Source organism: Solanum dulcamara, chromosome 4 (assembly GCF_947179165.1).
Source record: "Solanum dulcamara chromosome 4, daSolDulc1.2, whole genome shotgun sequence".
In the NCBI taxonomy this organism is placed as follows: domain Eukaryota; kingdom Viridiplantae; phylum Streptophyta; class Magnoliopsida; order Solanales; family Solanaceae; genus Solanum; species Solanum dulcamara.
In genome coordinates, this window is record NC_077240.1 from 32,571,022 (window position 1) to 32,590,862 (window position 19,841).

At 33.9% G+C, this 19,841-nt stretch overlaps 2 protein-coding genes across 2 annotated transcripts; one reads left to right on the forward strand and one right to left on the reverse strand.

Annotated features, from left to right (window-relative positions):
• Positions 1-370: 370 nt before the first annotated feature.
• LOC129887272 (lipase-like) lies at positions 371-7,186 on the forward strand. Its single transcript, XM_055962304.1, has 11 exons — positions 371-680; positions 807-876; positions 2,182-2,267; positions 2,651-2,716; positions 2,905-2,952; positions 3,036-3,103; positions 4,723-4,795; positions 4,883-5,044; positions 5,230-5,424; positions 5,898-5,986; positions 6,666-7,186. The coding sequence occupies exons 2-11, from the start codon at positions 810-812 to the stop codon at positions 6,877-6,879; spliced, it is 1,068 nt and encodes a 355-aa protein (XP_055818279.1). The 5' UTR covers positions 371-680; positions 807-809; the 3' UTR covers positions 6,880-7,186.
• Positions 7,187-16,163: 8,977 nt separating this feature from the next.
• On the reverse strand, positions 16,164-18,971 carry LOC129884950 (uncharacterized). The gene is made up of 3 exons (XM_055959210.1): positions 18,274-18,971; positions 17,154-17,287; positions 16,164-16,364 (listed from the first exon to the last, which is right to left on the reverse strand). Exons 1-3 carry the CDS (start codon positions 18,707-18,709, stop codon positions 16,326-16,328), a joined length of 609 nt encoding a protein of 202 aa, XP_055815185.1. The 5' UTR covers positions 18,710-18,971; the 3' UTR covers positions 16,164-16,325.
• Positions 18,972-19,841: the final 870 nt, after the last annotated feature.

Below are 19,841 nucleotides of genomic sequence, written 5' to 3' on the forward strand. Positions count from 1 at the left end.
AATCAAAATTTTATTTCAAAATTCAATTTATCCGATAAGATTTTTATATCTACGAGGATCAAATGCTTGAAAATTTGGCATAATCCATTCAACGACGTGTAAGTTAAAAGTCACGAAATTTGAAAACGAAACCAAAACAATTGAGTAAAAGGATATTCCAATGTTCCATTTGGAATTAAGAAAACAAAAATATATAAGAGGGAAACACTACGTCATAATTGATGACTTTTAATTATCAAAGAATTATTTGATGATTTGATCCTTTTCTATTTATTTTCTGATTTTAATTAGACACAATTTAATTTTCCCCCCTAATATATAACTAATATTAAACTAAAAATAAATAAGAATATTTTTAAAATTTTATTATAATTAAATTGAAGTCACGTAATCGGAGTCAGAATCTGCTTCTGTACGCCACCGCACGTCGACGTTTTCTTACGGTGACCCGTAAATTTTACTATCCCATCCATAGTCAAAACCAATTTCACCTTCTTTTATGCCAAAAAAGCTTGGACCCTTCTCCATTCCACGCTTTTCCTTTCCCCTAAATTCTGCATTTCATCGCCGATTGACATTGCTCGCCGTCGCCGGTGCTCACAACGAACAATAACAAATCCATTAGGAAAAAACAATTTGTTTTTAACGGAGCTCTCAGTTGAGCATCTTAAAGTTTCCAGGTGATCGTTTATTTGAATTTTATGTCCTGTTTTTATATGTGTTTTATTGCACTCTCTCAATCTAGGTCCGGATTTTTTGAGGTTATTTTTATCAGCTGAAGTTTTGTTTTTAACATTGTTATACAGGTTATGGATGGAAAAAATTGGTTAAAGGTGGCTATTTTTCTATGCTTAATTGCGGTTTCAGCTGGTAGAGGTAATCGTGATTTGATAGAACTATGAATTACTGCCTAGACTCGAAGTTTAGTTTCCAGTGTAGCATGTACATCTTTACTTGGCTGTTTTTCTATGCTTAATTGCGGTTTCAATTAGTAGAGGTAAGGTCGTTATTCGCAATAACTATGAATTATTTCTATTGGTTTGAATTTTAATTTGCTCTATGCTAAGTATAGTATGTTTTTTTGGGATGGTTTTGTAATCCAATTTAAGGTGGCTATTTCTCTGTGCTCAATATTTTTAATTGGCAGAGGTAATTATGTTGTATCCAATAATTATGAATTGTACCATTGATTTGGTTTTTACTTTGTTAGGTGATAGGTGTATTATGTTTTATTGGACTGGTGTTGCAATCCAACTTTATCTAATCGTGCATAGAAAAAAAAAGATATGTTAGCTTTCGTCATGCAGTAGCATGTGAAATTTTTCTCTTGAGTTTAGTCAAGCTTAGGATTTTGTATACTCAGCTACAAGTGCGTAGTGATTTTTAAATAGAAGATAGATGATAGTAGGTGTTGAGTGCTCACTTATGGAGATAACTTCGATATAACTTATTAGTAAAAGGTCTCGCTAGTCACTCCCTCTATTTCCAATTGAATGTCCGTCTTTTTATTTCCATGCAAAATAGTATGCTCTTTCTTTTATTTGTGCAAAAGAAAAAAAGGTGTTTGGATAGTTGTGGCTTGTGTTTGGATAGTTGTGGCTTTTTGTTACTTTTTTCCTCTGAAGTTTTGTGAGTCGAAGTAGATGTTTCCATTGAAAAAGTGTGTTGAAGAACTTCACCCTAAAAACCTTTAAAAAATAACATTTTTCTGATATTTTTACATTGAAATTCTTATATCTCAAAAGTTATATCCGAACCACTTTTAACTTTCTTTATCCAACTATTTTTCTACAGGATCCTAAGAAAATAAAAAGAATCGGTTTATGACTCATCTAATATTAAACATCTTAAAGTTTAACTCTTCAATTAATCTCTGTTCAAACCTAAACTAGGACACTTGGGATAGAGGGAGTGGAAAAAACGATTGAGGTAGGCGTGGTGGAGTTGTTAGAGAGGATTGTGCAAACACTGAGAGGTCTGCTGTATGTTTAGACGTTAGAACTCTTAGTTTCTGCATAGTGCAAACTGATCAAGATTTTTTTCACCAAGTTATTTTACTAATATATGTTATGAAGTTATTTTTCTGTGTACACCATGCTCTTTGTGATTGTCGACACAAACTGTTCTTGTTGACTACCATTAACACAATTTCTAGATAGCTTACAATTATTTTGGCTGCAGAATTCAAAGTGAAGACCAAGAACAAGCATCATGCAGCTATCTACAATCACACCCTTGCCACCATATTAGTGGAATATGCTTCAGCTGTAAGTTCTGAAAACTTCTTACCTTGTTAAATATTTTTTTCCAAATTCTATCTGGATCTGTTGTAGTTTCGGGGCCAAAAGGGTGGTTATATTCCTTTATGATAGTGTAAATGTTCTGTACTTGGAAACTTGGAGGCGTAATCACTTGAGTTGAATATACAATTGTATTAAGTATTTTATTAAGATTATTAAATGCTTTTTATGTAGTTTTAACTTCTATATTTCTGGAACTTTTGTCCTTTGTTTTTCTGCACTTCTAATTTGCAGTTAATGCATGGCGTTTGCCAATTCAGGCTGCTCCTTTAATGCAGTAATTACTTACATTGTTGACTTATATTTGATATCAACTAAACTGTAACCAAAAAGTTCCCTTTCATTTGCAGGTCTATGTGTCCGATTTGACGGAATTATTTGCCTGGACATGCTCAAGATGTAATGGTTTAACTAAGGTATTCTATATGGATCATCATCTTATAACACACTTTCACGTTAAAAAAAAGCTTCATGTAAATATCACCATAGTTACCTTGTTAGCATAAAAAGTAAATATCACACCATAGTTTTCATATATGATTGTTTGTTCAAGCCTTCATTATTAAGTTGTTTCGAATGATATATTTTTTTTTTCCTTGAGCAGGGATTTCAAATTCTAGAGCTCATTGTTGATGTGCAACGATGCCTTCAGGTGTGTATTACATTTATGCAGAAGTAAGCCTGCTTTTAATTAGACGCTCTACTATGTGATCTAATACCCAATGCCTATTGCAGGCATTTGTAGGTGTGGCGCAGGATCTTAATGCCATTGTTATTGCATTTAGAGGCACTCAGGAAAGCAGGTTTGGATACCACTGGTCCAGTGCCCCTTACTATATTATCATTATTTTGCAACATTAAATTTGATGTATGGGGATTCGAAATTTGTAGTTTCGTGGTTGAATAGTCATTTACGTTAAAATGGATGTCTTCGTGGGAAAACCATTCTCTTGAAAGGAATAACGATATACTACTCTTTAAATCCTGTGAGTCAAATGAAAGTCAGTAAGAACTTCATGACTGAGGTGATAAAATCATGTTAAGTTGTAAAAATTATAGAGAAAGTTGTACTTCTACGTACTTTGCTGGCCAGGTGTCTGGGTGCAAGTTGGCTATTCATACTCCATGCAAATTTTTTCTGTTGAAAACAAGAACTGGATCTAAACCACCTTTTACGATGTTGTGGATTCATACACCAATGGGTGTGTATAACTAACCACTGTTCTCCAGCTGCATTTGTTACAACGAAAGAGGCAGAGATGCTATTGATAGAATTAACTGTCCACTGGATATTTGGCTTTACTTTGACAAGCTTAAAAGTTTTAATTGATCGTCTTGACATGTAAACATTTTTTCTCAGTCTCTCTACTTTCAACCTGAATAGTCCTAATCAATGTGAAATATGCTTGGAAAATGTTCTGAGGCAAGGCAAGCCTAATTAACTCTAGCAGTCAGGTAGAGGAAAGTGGAAATGCCTATGAGATCTGCAACTTTTGTCATGTCTGAGGTCATGCCTCACTTTTGCACCTCAGAGAGTTGTTTCTTGAAGAAAAAAAAATGAAAACGAAAAAGAAAGCAGAAGCTTTATCAAAAGAAAGGTGAATTGTGTCTCTACGTTATTACATTGAGACCCTATTTATAGACTCTACATTAGACTCCTTTTCCAACTAGGACACTACATTACACTCCTTTTCCAAGTAGGATTCTATATACTTCTTGTTCATTCTAACACTAAGCACTAAGGTACTTGTCTATTTGCTTACTTATAGTTACTCCATCCGTCCATATTAGTTGTCCTCTTTCCCCTTTACACGCCCCTTAAGAAATTATAAATAAGAAGGGTAATTTACTAATTTACCCCTAAACTTTACAAACTTATTTACACTTTCAAAAAGAATTAATTGTAAGGGTAAAATAGGAAAAATCTAATTAATTCTGTCTTGGTTTTGTAAATTGACAAGTAATTTAGGACAACTATTTTTAGTAATGTGGAGAACTAATATGGGATGGAGTGAGTACTATAACTTCTCGTGATTTTGGCTTCAAAACTTTGTTGAGGAGATTGAATGCCTTGACCATAATAGATTATGATTGTTAGTTCATAACTTGTGAACCGGGAGCGGTTGAATCTGCTTGGATCAGAATTCTGTTACTTTCTGTCTGGGACAATTTTTCTGAATGGGAGTAAAACAAAGTTGACTAGAGCTTCAGGTCTAAGTTGTGAAATGTTAAGACTTTTCTTTTGTTTGTTGATGTTCACAGTGACCAAGTTTAAAATCTAATAACCTCTGATCAACCTACTCATGGTTGTGATGTAATATGCATTCTCTAAATTACTGTAGGAATGAAGCTATATGGTCTCTGGCTCTGTGATTCAATATATATTTGATATAAATTTCAAGTTTTAACTTTTTGGTTACAGCCTGCAGAATTGGATTGAAGATCTATACTGGAAGCAGCTTGATATATCTTATCCAGGAATGGAAGGTGCAATGGTGCGTCTTGATGCTAAGCATCTTCTGCTTCTATTTTGTTTTCTTAACCTTCTTTGCTGCATATTAGTCATCTCTGCCTCTTTCCAGGTGCATCATGGATTTTATTCTGCTTATCACAACACATCATTGCGTCCAGGAGTGCTAACTGCTGTTAAAAGAGCGAAAGAGTTGTATGAAGATATTCAAATTATAGTGACTGGGCATTCCATGGGAGGGGCTATGGCTGCTTTCTGTGGCCTGGATCTCACCGTATGCACTAAAGACTTACCGCTATTTTTACAAAAAATCATTGTTTACATGTTTTGACTTGCCATTTAAAGAGATAGGCCTAGTCTTAAATATCACTGATCTTGCATATCCTTGTGGACCATTTGCCATATAATGCAAGAAATATTCTCCAACTCGCACTTAATGGATTTATCTTCTAATTCCAGGTGCATCTTGGATACCAAAATATTTCGGTTATGACATTTGGACAACCACGAATTGGCAATGCTGCATTTGTGTCCTACTACAGAGAACGGGTCTTCAATACAATTCGTGTTACAAATCGTCATGATATGGTGCCTCATTTGCCCCCTTACTATCCGTACTTCCCTCACAAAACTTATCGTCATTTCCCTAGAGAGGCAAGTTCCGTAACTCAAAACTCTGTAGTGCTTGATTTTGAACTGCACAATTCCAGTTGTAAGGAATGATCTCTAAATGTAGAACAACTTGAGTTCAGTGCTGTGGGCTAATTCATAAATTCAAATCTCAAGAATTTAAATTCGTTTTGATATTCAAATTTACACGTTAATGTGAAATTGTGAGTTTTTCTCTATTAACCAACTTTCTGCATCTCTGAGATTTTTATCTGTATTTATTAAATACAGAAAACACGTTGAAATGGGTGTTAATGAATTTATTAAAAAGAAGGACGTCAATAATTGTATTTTTTCTGTAACTTCTGCACTAAAATGTTACATATGATAAAGACTCATGGTGATAGTCTTTCTCATTGTGAGCATTTGAACGATGTTTAGACACATCCAAGTGACTCTGCCTCTTGCTGTCTTGATTCGTGGTTGCATATATTGATCGTGAGATCTTGAAATTGCAGGTCTGGCTTTATGATCTTGGCTTTGGAAGTTTAGTTTATACAGTTGAAAAGGTCTGTGATAATTCTGGCGAGGATCCTTCTTGCAGCAGGTAAAGTTTCTCTTTCATGTGCTCAAATATATGCACTGGATTTCTCTAAATTGCTTTCATGCGGTTAGATTAAGTTAAACTACAAATCTGAACAGTGGAAAATGCTTATGGCAAATCATAACTAGTTGAGGGCACATATAGATCCATTTATAAAGCATTATGTCAAAAATGCTGATACATCACTTTCATTTGTCAAATAAGGAAAACAATTTGAAAAAAAAACATTAAACTAAATTCTAACAAGAACTTTCTGAAGCTGTACGAGGTATGTGAAACACAACCTTACAAAATTGTGCTGTTGCAAAAAAAGAGTCTCTCTCTCACTTTTCTTTTGTTGATAAAAAACCAAGAAAGTGAAACCATAAAACACTGATATTTGATATGAGACAAGTCGCTTAGTAGATAATGAGTAAAGTACTTCCTTTTTTTTGAAGTTTAATCCAAAGAAGTTCAACTGGAACATGATTTGGTAATTTTACTGCCGAACCATGTTGTAATGAAAGGAATCTGTAATCTTTCTGGTACTTCAGGATCCAGAAAGACCAATTTTTGGATTAGAAACATGTCGAGACACCTAAAGGTGGTGCACCCCTCTCTAATTATCGTTGGAGTAATAAAAGACTGGCTGAATGTTACTAGAGCTGTTGGCCTCTTTGTAACTTTTATCAAATCTATGTAGGTCGGTGAAAGGCAACAGTATTACAGATCATTTGAGATATTTCGGTGTAAAATTATCATGTGATGTATCGGCGGGGTGCAGAATTGTGATGGATAATGGTCTAGCGTCGTATCGCACAACAGACAGCGATGGAAATGTCATCTTCTCCAGAGATATATGTTCCTCTGTTTTGAGAATGAATGTGGAGTCTAGTGAGGAAGGGAAATCGTTATAGAGATTCATTGGGATTACCACTTGGCTCTCCAAAATTTGGGAGAGCTCAGAGCTGAACCAGAGTTTCCCACTTAAGGCTTAAATAGGAAAATTGTATAGCTAGTCAAAGTATGCTGTTCTGTCCTTTTGCTTGGAAGTACCTCATGTATATAGTTCCTTTTCTTTAACTTTTTTTTTATTTTTATATACATCTCATCCATGTAAATAAAAAGAGATTGAAGTATTACTTTGTCATATATGATTAATGCTCTGTTAATAATTCTTAGAAGTAGCTATCTGCTCCTTGAAAAATGACAAAAAATGGATTCCCAATCACCAACAGTTGTGTTAAGATTTACTATTTTCTTTCTCTAGGATAAGGAACGGGAAACAATTAATAGAACAGACCTAAATTACCCTTGCACTTTTGGAATTAGTATAAAATTATCCTTCCGTCCCGTCCCGTTCCATTCCCTATCCCGGACCCCCCCGGGCACGAACCGGACCGGTATGGAACCGGGAGCTACTAGGATAGAAACATTAATTTTCTTTTCATGGAGTTTCTCCCTTATTCATATAATTCCGTATTTCAAAAAAGAATATTTTAATTTTAAGTAAAATAACAGGACCGGGATGGATCGGTATGGTACCGGTAAGTGCCGGTTCCGCTGCCAACCTTAGGAACTAAATGGTGGATGGAGGATAGTTTTGTACCATTTTTAATAATTTAAAGATATTTTTAAGCCATTTTCCGTTAATAGAATGAAATTTAACGATAAACTAGAACTAAAGAATGAGATATATGTCTCTATGTTACCTCAACCGTACAAATTTATACTTATACGAAATCTTTTTCTATCTATTTTGGGATGTTTCAAAAGTGTGTGCCAAATAAATCTCTGTTGGAAAATTTAAATAAAACAGATGTAATGTTTTTTTTAATATCAAACAAAATCGTTTCTTCTATCGTTATTCTTGCAATCAAGATATATAAACAAAAACAAAAACAATCAAAGAAAAAAATATGGTTTCAAGCCCACAAATCAATAACGACGTGAGGGAGTTCCTCTTAGCAAAGAAGTGTTTCTATTTAAAAATACAAAAAAAATGTCCTCTTCACCACTAATGAGAGAGAAATGAGCTTCATTTTCCCTCCATTTTTCAATTCACGTTACTCATCTTTGAAGTTAACCTTTAAAGAACGGAAAAGAGTCAAATATATCCTTGTACTATCACAAATAGATTAAATATACCCTTTGTTATATTATTTGGTCAAATATACCCTTATTGTTATACTATGGAACATATATATTGGGGTGTGCAAAAATCGAACCATCGAACTGAAAAAATATTATTGGGTCATTGCTAATGAGTTATTCGGTTAACGGATTTTTAATGATTTTATAAAAATAAATTATCGGGTTAACGGTTCGATTTCGATTTTGTAGTATTTTGTGATTGAGTAAACTGATAACTCATTAAGATAGTAGTAATTTACTACTTTATCCTTCATAAATATTAAAAATTAAATATTAATAATTAACCTAACTAGATGCTATATACCTGTATCACTACTCTACATAGTCTACCCATTTTACAGTATTACTTCACACCGCTTTAGTCTTTACTTTTTTCTCAAAACCTAAAAATTAGTTTGTAATTGTAGCTTTTGCAAGTTTGTAAATATTTATAATTTGATTAATATCGGAAATTCCATATTATGTTTTTTTGGATGTAACATGTAATTAATGTAGCCTTTGTACTACATCTGCTCCTATTGATGCAATTTCTCATTATCTTTCTTGTTTCACTATATCAAATCAATAATAGTTGATTTGCTTGTTTCACTGCATTGTGCCAAATTGTTAGAAAAGTGAGAAGTCGTATATTTATTTTATGATCATTTTCTTATTGGGTAAATCGAAAATTGAACCGTTAATGATTAAAAATCGATAAATCAAAAATTGATAAAAAATATCTTATTAATTTGTTATTGATTTAGCGTATTTAAAAATTGAAAACCACCCTTACATATATATGCTTATTTTGGCCGATGTGCCATGTGGCTGCACAGGATTAAAAAGACCCATCCCCATTTTTTGACCCGCTTCACTTGCTCTTTTATCCGTTACCCGACCTAAAATAAAGTCCCTACGACAATAAGTCCAATTTCATAACAACATTCAACATAGACTGAAGCTCTGTATCACAACTGTCATTTACTCCAGCAGCCCCAACAACATCACTAGTAGCAGCAGCAACAACAACCATGGGAACATCAGCCTCTCCATGTAAGGATTCTCTTGAAAATTTTGAGATTGACAATGAAATTTTTTTCTTGCATTAGTTGTATTTTCGATGGAAATTAAAAATGAGATTCGTGTCTTGATTGATCCAAGGGAATTTTTAAATTTGTTCAATTTACCGATTGTTGGGACCTCAAACAATTTCGTGAAGAAGCCCAAAAAATCGTGGGGGAAGAATAGGTCATTGGCACCATATCATAATCTGAAGACTCTTACAGTAATAGCAATAACCATGACCAACGATGCAAGATTCAGAGTTTCACTCTGTTAACGTCCCCTCTAAATCTTGCTTATTATAGAGCAGTTTATGTAATGAGGTTGGACTTTGGGTTGGGTATGCATACTGTCAAATAGGCAGATTGAGTTGAAATTGAGGATATTAAAACAATAATTATCTTCTTTTTTTTTTATAAAATATTTATGGTTTTTAAACAGATTTTTTATTTATTACCTAAATATACCATATTTAAAAAATATTAACTATCTATAGCAACTGTACTATGTATTAAAATTGAATTATATACAACAACAACAATCCAGTGAAATCCCACATCGTGGGGTCTGGGGAGGGTAAAGTGTACGCAGACCTAGGGCTGGGCGTTCGGTATTCGGTTCGGTATTTTCAAAATTTAGATTCGATAATTCGGTAATCGGTAATTCAAAGTATATACCAAATACCGAACTTTCAAACTTCGATTCGGTAATTCGGTAATCGGTAAATAAAAATTCGATTCGGTACGGTATTCGGTAATACCAAAATTTATGCATCTTATAAGATCAACACAAATGCAAGCATTTTTTTTTCCACAGTATTAATAAGTTAGTCACTGACGGCTTGTTACTTTAGTTTATCTACACCATCCAATTCCCACATCCCTCCCTGCCAAAGGCAGCAGAATAATGGAAGGAAGAAAACACCTTGGAGACATTTTAATGGATGCAAAGAACATACTTTCTTACATCTTATTTGATATAAAAATCCGAGCTTTCGAGAACTCAGGCTCCATATTTGGCACATTACTATGGACAACTGGATTTTGCATCTGCATAGAGAAAGGATTTCCACTCTGCTGTGGTAGCCCAGGCAGAGAAGTGCCACTTTGATTTGGAACCTGCCCTGAGATCTGCCCTGACATATGTTGCAAATTCATTTTTATCTTGTATCCTTCCAAAAAACATGCACTTCATAGCACAGACTATAAGCATTCCATCAAATAGATGAGAATCCCACACTTTGTAAGCTGGGAGGGCATATCTATCCAACCATTTTGCCGTGAAATAAATTTACAGTATCTGTAATACTGCAGTCAAAACAATACCAGGAAATAAGTTAAAGAGTAGTTTGCCTGATTGGTCATTGCATATATAAGTACATGAGGTAACAAGACAATCAAATAACCATAATACACTAGTACACATTGAATCTATATCAGTGGTGGTCACTATCCGAAAGGAGCTTGCTAATTAGACAAAATCAATGTGAAAAATCTTTGAGAAGAAAAGACTGTCGAAATAAAATGATACAGGAAAAGAATGACACCGATGACGAATATTGAATCCTCGACTCTACATTAAAAAAAATGTCGTGTTTTCTCCTCAATTCAGTTTGGAAAAGAAATATATAGGTCATAAGAACAAAGTACATTCTTTTCTAATAACACTTGCATTTTCAGACCCATGGATCAACAAAATACACTCATCTATTCATGAAGCTAATATTACACTCCCGGAATCTACTTGACTGAGTTCCTAACATTTCCAGCTTGACCTCAGCCAGACACCAAAATGAAAAGAACAAGGGAGCAAGCTCCACCAACTAAAGACACTTGATCCATTTTATTTTTCTATATTAACCAGTTTTTAAGGTTTAGAAATTAACAAATTACATTCTTTTCTTATTACACTGCATTTTCAGACTCGTTGATCAAAAAAATACACTCATCTATTCGTGAAGCTAATATTACAATCCCTTACTCGATTGTGTTCCTAACATTTTCAGCTTGACCTCAGCCATACCCAAAATTTAAAGAACTATGGAGCAAGCTCCACCAACATACCTAGTGAAATCCCACAAGTAGGGTCTGAGGAGGGCAGACCTTACCCTCGTGGAAGTAAAGATTCTGTTTCAGAGAACCCTCAGCTCGAGTAGAGCTAGCTCCACCAACTAACGATATGTTAAACCATTTTATTTTTATACGTTAAAACCATTTTTTAAGTAAAACCAATACCTGAACAGACAAAAAACTCGAGTTTCTCAGTAAGGATACCAAAAGCCCCAATTTTTCCAGCTAAAATCATCAATTCTATGAATAATAATAACAACCAAACTACAATATGAGCATAACGCAAACACATATTATTAGCATTTTTAATTACATTACGACAATAAAGGTACCGAATCTTCGAAAAATGCATAAATAAAACTCTTCTAAAAGTCAAGTTTCTAACAACAAATGCTATCAGAAGTCAGAACACAGTCCAAAATTTCTCTATACTTAAACAATCTATCAAGTAACTAGAAGTCTAGAACCACATACTTTTTCTCACTTCATCTACGCCCAAAATCCAAAAGCCCGTGATTTTTAAGTTTTAACTGAATTAAAAGGTTAGAAACCTAACCTTTTTGAAAATCGATTTTTGTGTTTAAGATTTTTCTGTCTCAGAAGAAATCAATAGTAGGATGTTGTTTTAGGATATGACACTACTTTTTAAAAAAAAATCAATGATCAGTTTCCTAGTTTACTTTTTAAAAAGAATTAGAAAATAACAAAGGAAAAAGTGATAAGCAGAGATGGACAAAGAAGGTAAGTTACCTTAGAACTCGTCTTAAGATAAGACACATTATTTCTCCAAAGCCACTAATTTCTTATACCAATTTTGTTGAAGAAGATTCAGCCATAACCAAAAAAGCTTTTGCTTTCTGAGAAGTGAGTGATGACTGATGACGAGTTGACGACGAGAACTGAGAAGTGAGAAACTGAGAAGAAGTGAAGAAGAAGTGATTAAGTGAAGAACTGAAGAAGAAGAAGTGAAGAACGAGAGAAGTCAGAGAACTGAGAAGAAGAGCTGAAGAGGAACTGAGAAACATAAATAAAAACCCTAGCCTAAATGAATTCAGAATTTTTGTTGTAATGTTGTATTGTTGTTGCCTTGTTGGACAATTGGACTAATGGACTGGGCTGTTGGGTTATTGGTGAGGGATTTGGGCTGCCCTAAACTAATTACTAAGAAATTAGGCCCAACAGACATATAATAGACTATTAATAGTGGACTAGTTAGTTATCTAGTCATATTAATTATGGTATTCGGGATTTACCGAAATACCGAACGGGAAAAAAATAAATACCGAAACCGAAACCGAATACCGAAATTATGGACTTTTGGTACCGAAACCGAAACCGAATTACCGAATACCGAATACCGAAATACCGAAATAGACGGTTCGGTTCGGTAATTCGGTTTTCGGTATTTTATGCCCAGCCCTACGCAGACCTGACTCCTACCAATGTAGGACGGCTGTTTCCGAAAGACCCTCGGCTCAATAGAAGCATAGAAAAAAGGTCAGGCAAGAATATTAAAAGTAGGTAAGTAGATAACGAAAGCGGTCCAAACAATAGTATAATCAAAGCAACAAAAAACAGTAGATATTGTTAGATAATAACATAAATACCATAAATAACATAAGATAACATAACATACATAACATAGATAACATAAATAACATAAATCAGAGTACAAGAAATCATAATGCGTTAATACGCCTACGGATAAGGGGGAATAATGCCACTATGTACTAGCCTTCTACCCTAATGTGTGTCCTCCACACCCTCCTATCTAAGGTCATGTCCTCGGTAAGTCGTAAATGCGCCATGTCCTGTCTGATCACCTCTCCTCAATATTTTTCGGCCTACCCCTACCTCTTCTGAAACCATCCATGGCTAACCTCTCACATCTCCGCACTGGTGCATCAGAGACTCTCCTCTTCACATGTCCAAACCATCTCAGTCGCGTTTCACGCATCTTGTCTTCCACCGAGGCCACTCCTATCTAAAATTGAATTATATATGTATTAGAAATTTATTAAAATGTATTATACTTATTTTGGTAAAAAAAACATTAGATATTAAAAACGAATTATGCATGTCATATAGATATGTATTATATTATGTATAAAAATAATTTTGCATATAATATAGATTTATTATAAGTGTCTTAAAACGTATTAAGCTTGTTTTGATTAAAAATCTACATTATGCATTATGTATTAAAATTATATAGCTATAATTGATAAATATTTTTTTAATAGTGTACATTTAGGTAAGTTTCCCATATTAAAATGGATTTGAATAAAAATCGAGTTGGATCATGATCCGTCCAAATTTACTTTGGGCTCAAGTGGGTTGAGCTCAATTGGACTCAAAATCGGGTTGGGTCATGACTCGCTCAATTTGACCCACTTAATCTCAATAATTTTAATATATTATTATTTACCTTTTATAATCATAATTTGAATTTTAACTCATAAAAATAAAAATAAAATTTTATAAATGGATAGATTAATCTTAAAAGAAATAAAATAGATAGTAATTCATACATTTAATATGAGAACTTACATTACACTAATGCAAATAAAGAGCCTTAAAACGGATTGAAATTGAAGATTAAGTTGGGTTCAATTGAAGATTCTTTTAAAATGGGTTAAAGCTTGAATGAGTTGTGATTGAACCCAATACAAATTATCTTGAGCCTAACCTATAAAAGTTTGGGCGGATTGAACGGATTAACCTATATTTGAGCTCATTTTGACATCCCTAGGATATCGAATAAAAGAGCAAGTGAAACGGGTCGAAAATTGGGATGGGTCTTTCAAAATCCCGTTCATCCATGTGGCACTTCGTCCAAAATAAGAGTATATATATTCCATAGTATAACGACAGGGGCATAGCTGACCCAATAGTATAACGAAGGATATATTTACGATAGTACGAAAATATTATTTGACCATTTTCCGTTTAAAAAAACCCAACATCTACTAGCACTAATATATTATATATTTCTGATTGACATCTTAACATACTCAGTTAAATACTATTATACAAAATGGGATGAAGGGAATATTTCATTATAGTATGTTTGGTATGAAAACAATTTTCTCATGTTTGATTGGTTAAAATGTTTTGAGAAATATTTTTCAAATCAATTTATTTTTCTCAATTTTTTTTAAAAATGACCTACAAAAAGTAAGGAAAACATTTTCCAAAAATTCGTTTTCAACCTCACACCTCAACTTTTCACCATAATTCAAGTTCGGGTACCAATTCTCGATACTAATTCACAATCCTACTCCTGATTTTCGACTTAGGACTCGACTCCTGACCTTGATTTGAGACTCAACTTCTGAGTCTCGGGTCAAATCGCGGTCGGATTTCAGTTTGGGTGTCTAGTCGTGGAAGAATTCAAGGTCGGGTGTTGGGATCGGGTCTTGAGTCAAGTATCAGGGTGGGATTCTGAGTTGGTGGTCGAACTCAGATTTTGGGTCGAGAGTCGAGGTTGGGTCCTAGATTAGGTATCAAGTTCAAATCTCGGATTGATCGTTAGGGTCGATTGTCAAGATTAAGTGTCGAAGTTGAATTTTGATTCGGAAGTCAGGTTTCGAGTCGGGTGTCTAGGTTGGGTCTTGATTTGAAGGTCGGGTTCGGATCGAAAGTCAGGGTCACGTCTCAATTTGGAATACAGGTCTTGATCGAGAATCGAGGTCAAATTCTAGATTGGCTTTCGGGGTCGATTACCGCATTGAGTGTCAAGGTCGAGTCCCAATTTGAAATATGGGTCCCGAGTTAGGAGTAGGGGTTGGTTCCTAATTTAAAAGTCGGTCCTAGAACGGAAGTCAAGATTGGGTCCTGGTTTAAAAGTCGGGTTTTGGAGAAGTTGGGGTCGGGTCCCCAGTCATGTGTTAGGGTCAGATCCTGAGATGGGTGTCGAAGTCAGGTCCCGACTTGGAAGTTAGATCTCGTCTCAACATGGAAATCAAATTTTAGGTCGGGAGTCAGGGTCGGATCGTGATTAGGGTATTGGGGTTCAGTCCTACATCAAGTGTAAGGTAGGGTCCTAGTTCAATATTTGAATCTCGAGTTAAGAGTTGGGGTCAGGTCCTATTTTGGAATTCGAATCCTGGGTCTAGTCTCGGGTTTCGGATTTTGCATCGGATATCGGGGTCTAGTCCTGGTTTGAGTGTTGGATCTCGAGTTGAGACTCTAGGTTAGGTTTTGGTTCAAAAGTTAGGTCCCGAATCGAATGTTGGGTTCCGAGTCAAGGTTAGGTCCCATGTTGGATTTTGGGTCGGTGTCGATCTCGAATCAGTTGTCGGGGTCGGTTCGGGGTCAGGATCGGTCTAGTATGAATGTCGGATTTTGGTTTGGGAGTTGGGGTAATGTCTCGGGTCGGGTGTCATGTTGTGTCCAAGTTCGGGTCCTAGTTTGAATGTTAGGTCCCGGGTCAAGAGTCGTGGTCAGGTCTTGGGTCGTGTCTCGAGGCCGAATCTCGAATCAATCATCGGGGTAGTGTCCCAATTCAGGTATTGGGGGTCGGGTCCTAATTTGAATGTTGAGTCCTGAATCGAGAGTCGGAGTCGGATCTCGGGCTGGTCAGCGGAGTCATGTTCCAGTTTGGGTGTCGATTTCAAGTTCCGAATAGATTATCAAGGTTGGTTTCCAGGTCAGAAATTATTTTTTAAAAAATATTAAAAGTTATTTTTCGGGAAATGTTTTTCATTTACTAACCAAATGCTAGAAAATATTTTCTACTTACTAATCGGGAATGAGAAAATAAGTTAGAAACCAACTTATTTTCCAAGAAAACATTTTCTAGCAAAATATTTCTCCTTGTACCAAACACAAGGAAGTGGAGATTCTTAATAATGTCAAGAAGACCAACAGAAGAAAACTAATTGCATTCACAAGCTTTGACAAACAATTTAAAGAAATTCCCAAAGAGAAGTAGATTAAGATGAAAATGGGATATATAAATATATAAGCAGAAGAGAGTAGTATATGAGAACAGGTGGAACGTCAAATATGTTACTTAAGCTGGAAATTTCAACAAGCTTTAAAAAGCAAGGATTAAACTAATAAACATCCTTCTTCCATATGCCCATACTTGCACTTTAATCTGTTTTCGAATCTGTAGTTGCTGTTGCATTCTCCTGCAAAATTCAAAAAAATAACACTTGTTTCCATCAACAGATGCTAACATTATGAACATGGGAATAAGGTTCTTTGGAAAAAATATATTTGTTAAGTCTTTTTTTTTTTAATGTAAAATGTTTTTCGATGTTTGGATGGTGAATAATATAATTCATGGAAAAAGTTTATATTAAACATTATTATTAACAAAATCATACAGTGATTTGATGATATTTTTTAGCAATAAAAACTTATAATAATGTTTAGAGGGTCACTTGGTTCAAATACAAGTTATTATGTGATTTGTTACGCAAGAATGGATTAGTGATTTGATTAATAATGTAGTCATGGTAATGCATGGAGTTATTTGTTGTTAGATACTTCTTTTATTGTATTGAAGATCGTGATAGTATTTTTGTCACTTAGTTTAATGCATGTGTTGCTAATATTCCTATTCTTATTTCACATTCTATCTAAATCATATAAATTTCCAAATAAGTTATGCATAAACAATATATAAAAATATAAGAGTTTTATTTATTCAAGGATTCACCAGCCAACCAAATAATGTATCGAATAATGCTGGATTTTACACAATGACTACTTCTTTGTAGAGGCCAACCAAATGGGCTCCTAGTCTCGTTGAAACAAAAAGACATCATTTTCTCACATTTGTTTGGTCAATCAAACATCAAAAGATGACTTTGGTATGTAAGAAATACTTTTCTAGAAAATGACTTTTTTCGTGCCAAACACTAAATTCTGAAAAAAGAATGATAAAATGATTTTGCATTTTACTAAATTCATACCTCTTTTGGCTTTTCCTCTGTTTCTGGTTTATCAACATCTTTGGCAGGTTCTGGTTTAGCAGCATCTGTGGCCTCAGAAGCAGGGCTAACTTCTTCCTTCTCTTTCTCTTTTTCAATTGGCCTGATGGTTTCCTCTATAGGTTTAAAAATGCATATTTACATCAATAAGGGGAAAAAAAAGAGAAATAAAAAGTTCAAAAGTTTTGCTTTTTTTTTGAATCTTAGAAGCACAAATTTAAGAACAATAACAACAACAATATTAGCCTTATCAAGTGTGCAAGTTGATCTATTCTCTTTAATACACCAAATCACTTCTTCGAAATTTCACATCATCAATGTGAATATTCTTTAAATTCCTTCCACTTGTTATTCCGGTATCAAAGTTAGCAAACAGAAACAATAAATATGAAAATAAAAATAATATTCAAATCCACAAGATTTATGGTGTGTTCTTAAGAAATTTAATTCGCTCACTGTATTCGAGGTGATGAATTATTTTCTTTCAGGATAAAACGGATAAACTATTAAAAAAATAACGGTACCTCAAACTTCAATAATTTCAACGAACTCAACAACAAAATTACACAAAAACTCAATTTTGCTTGTAAGAAAATATATGCAAGGAGAAATTCGATGTTTAAAAATGAGAGAAAAATATTTTATTTATAGACAACAAGTGATAGTGTGAACATGTGCTTATTGTGGCTTATCGGAAAAGTCACAACATTTCGTAAAAGTCACAACTTTTTAAAAAGTCACAACCCTTCGCAAAAAGTCACAACCCTTTGAAAAAGGCACAACCTTACATTTCCCATTCACATCTTTAAAACCCAACATACTCATGTTAGCTAATATTTAACCTCTGTTTACCACATAGTTTTGAGGGACAAAGGGTGTGTAGTGGACCACTCCTTGCCTAAGGTGGCACCACCCATAACCTTACCTCTATTCTTGCATAAAAATGTTATTTTTGATAGAAGGTCGCCATAAATAAAGAATATAAAACAAGTAGTATGTAAAACCAAATACGATAGCGATGAAGCACAATAGAAATAATTCATTTTTCCAAATTTAACATAAAACTATAATGAAAAAAAAAGAAGGAAGAAGAAGAACAAACCAGTTTTCTCTTCTGCTTTAATCTCTTCAATAGATTCTTTCTTCTCTTCAACAGCAACAGGGGTTGTTTCATCATTTTCATTCTTCTTCTCCGCAACAGCAACAGGGGTTGTTTCATCAATTGCATTCTTCGGCTCTACAACTTTCTCTTCCTTCTTTTCAACAACAACTTCATTTTCCAATTCCACCATTTCTTTATTTTCTTTATCTTCTTCTTTTTCCACAGCCACCACTTTAGTTGCAATTAACTCCTCCTTCTCCACCTTCGTTGCCATTACCTCCACTTTCTCATCACTTTTAATTTCTGCAACCCCTTTTTCAATTTCCGAGACATTTTCACCCTTTGTGGAGTCGGATTTAGAACTCAATGATCTCTTCTTCTTCGGAATGGTGGCATTCTCCGTTGCAACTGCGTGCTTTGATTCCCCACAACCCATATTTTATTATATTATAAAGAATTGGAAGAAGGAAAAAACAGGGGAAAATGAGTAGGGATGTTTTTTCTGTTTTTCCTTTGATTTGTATTCAAAGGAAAAAAAGAAAAGATAGAGAAACAAGAGAGGAAGATTGATGGAGAAAATTGTTGTGCTCTCTCTTTTCTTTTCACCCTTTGGTTTTTTCTTGGTGGGGCATTGAGCTTTCTATTATAATCATTCACAAGAGGAACCGTTTTTTTCGTCGGCTTTTCAAGGTTGAGAATTTAAATTTTTTGTTTTTTCAATTTTTAAAGATGTCCAATGACATATATATATATATTTTTGTTTTTTTCTTTTTTACCAAATTTACCTGCAGTATTCAAGATTTAAAGTTAATCATGTGTGATATACTATACATATACATTCTCGGTGCAATCATATCTATAAGTGATACGTACATCTCTTTCTTTTTTCTTTTTTTTTTAAAAAAAGCATTCTCAAATTTTAAAAAAATCATGAAGATTTTTCAATTTTGTAATTCTAAATTAAAATTATATCAAATGTATCAAAATAAAACTTTATTTTTATTTTACGTTTTTCTTCAAGTACATTAGTGGGTAACGACTACTTGGAAATTTTGGGTATGAATTAAACAAATTAGTAGGAGTAGTTGTCTTGTTTGAAAGGGCCAATTCATGCAAGCAAAGAAAGGGTTGTTGCCGGCCGTATGAAAGTTGAAAAATCCCTTAAGCTTTTTTTTTTTTTTTCTTCTTCTCTATAAACCAGTTGTCAATTCTCCATTGCATTTCCTATACTTTATAATTATGGGTCGTTTCCTTGTACTTATCTTTCTCTTCCTTTATTTTTCCTATATATATAAAATCTAGAATGACCTTTATAAGTATTTTTAGTGAAATTTCTGATTTCGTCATCGTCAGTAATAATACAATACTTTCTCTAATTCATATTAAGTGAATTGTTAGGGTATGTCACACTCTTTAAAAAAAATATTTAAGAATATAAATTAAATTTTTATTATTATCCTTTTGATTATTTTCAAACTAGTTTCTTAGAAAATGTAAAGTACTTAAGAACCTCATTAAATGAAGGGTAAATATGAAAAAAAGTTCAACAATTACTTGAACTTTAAATA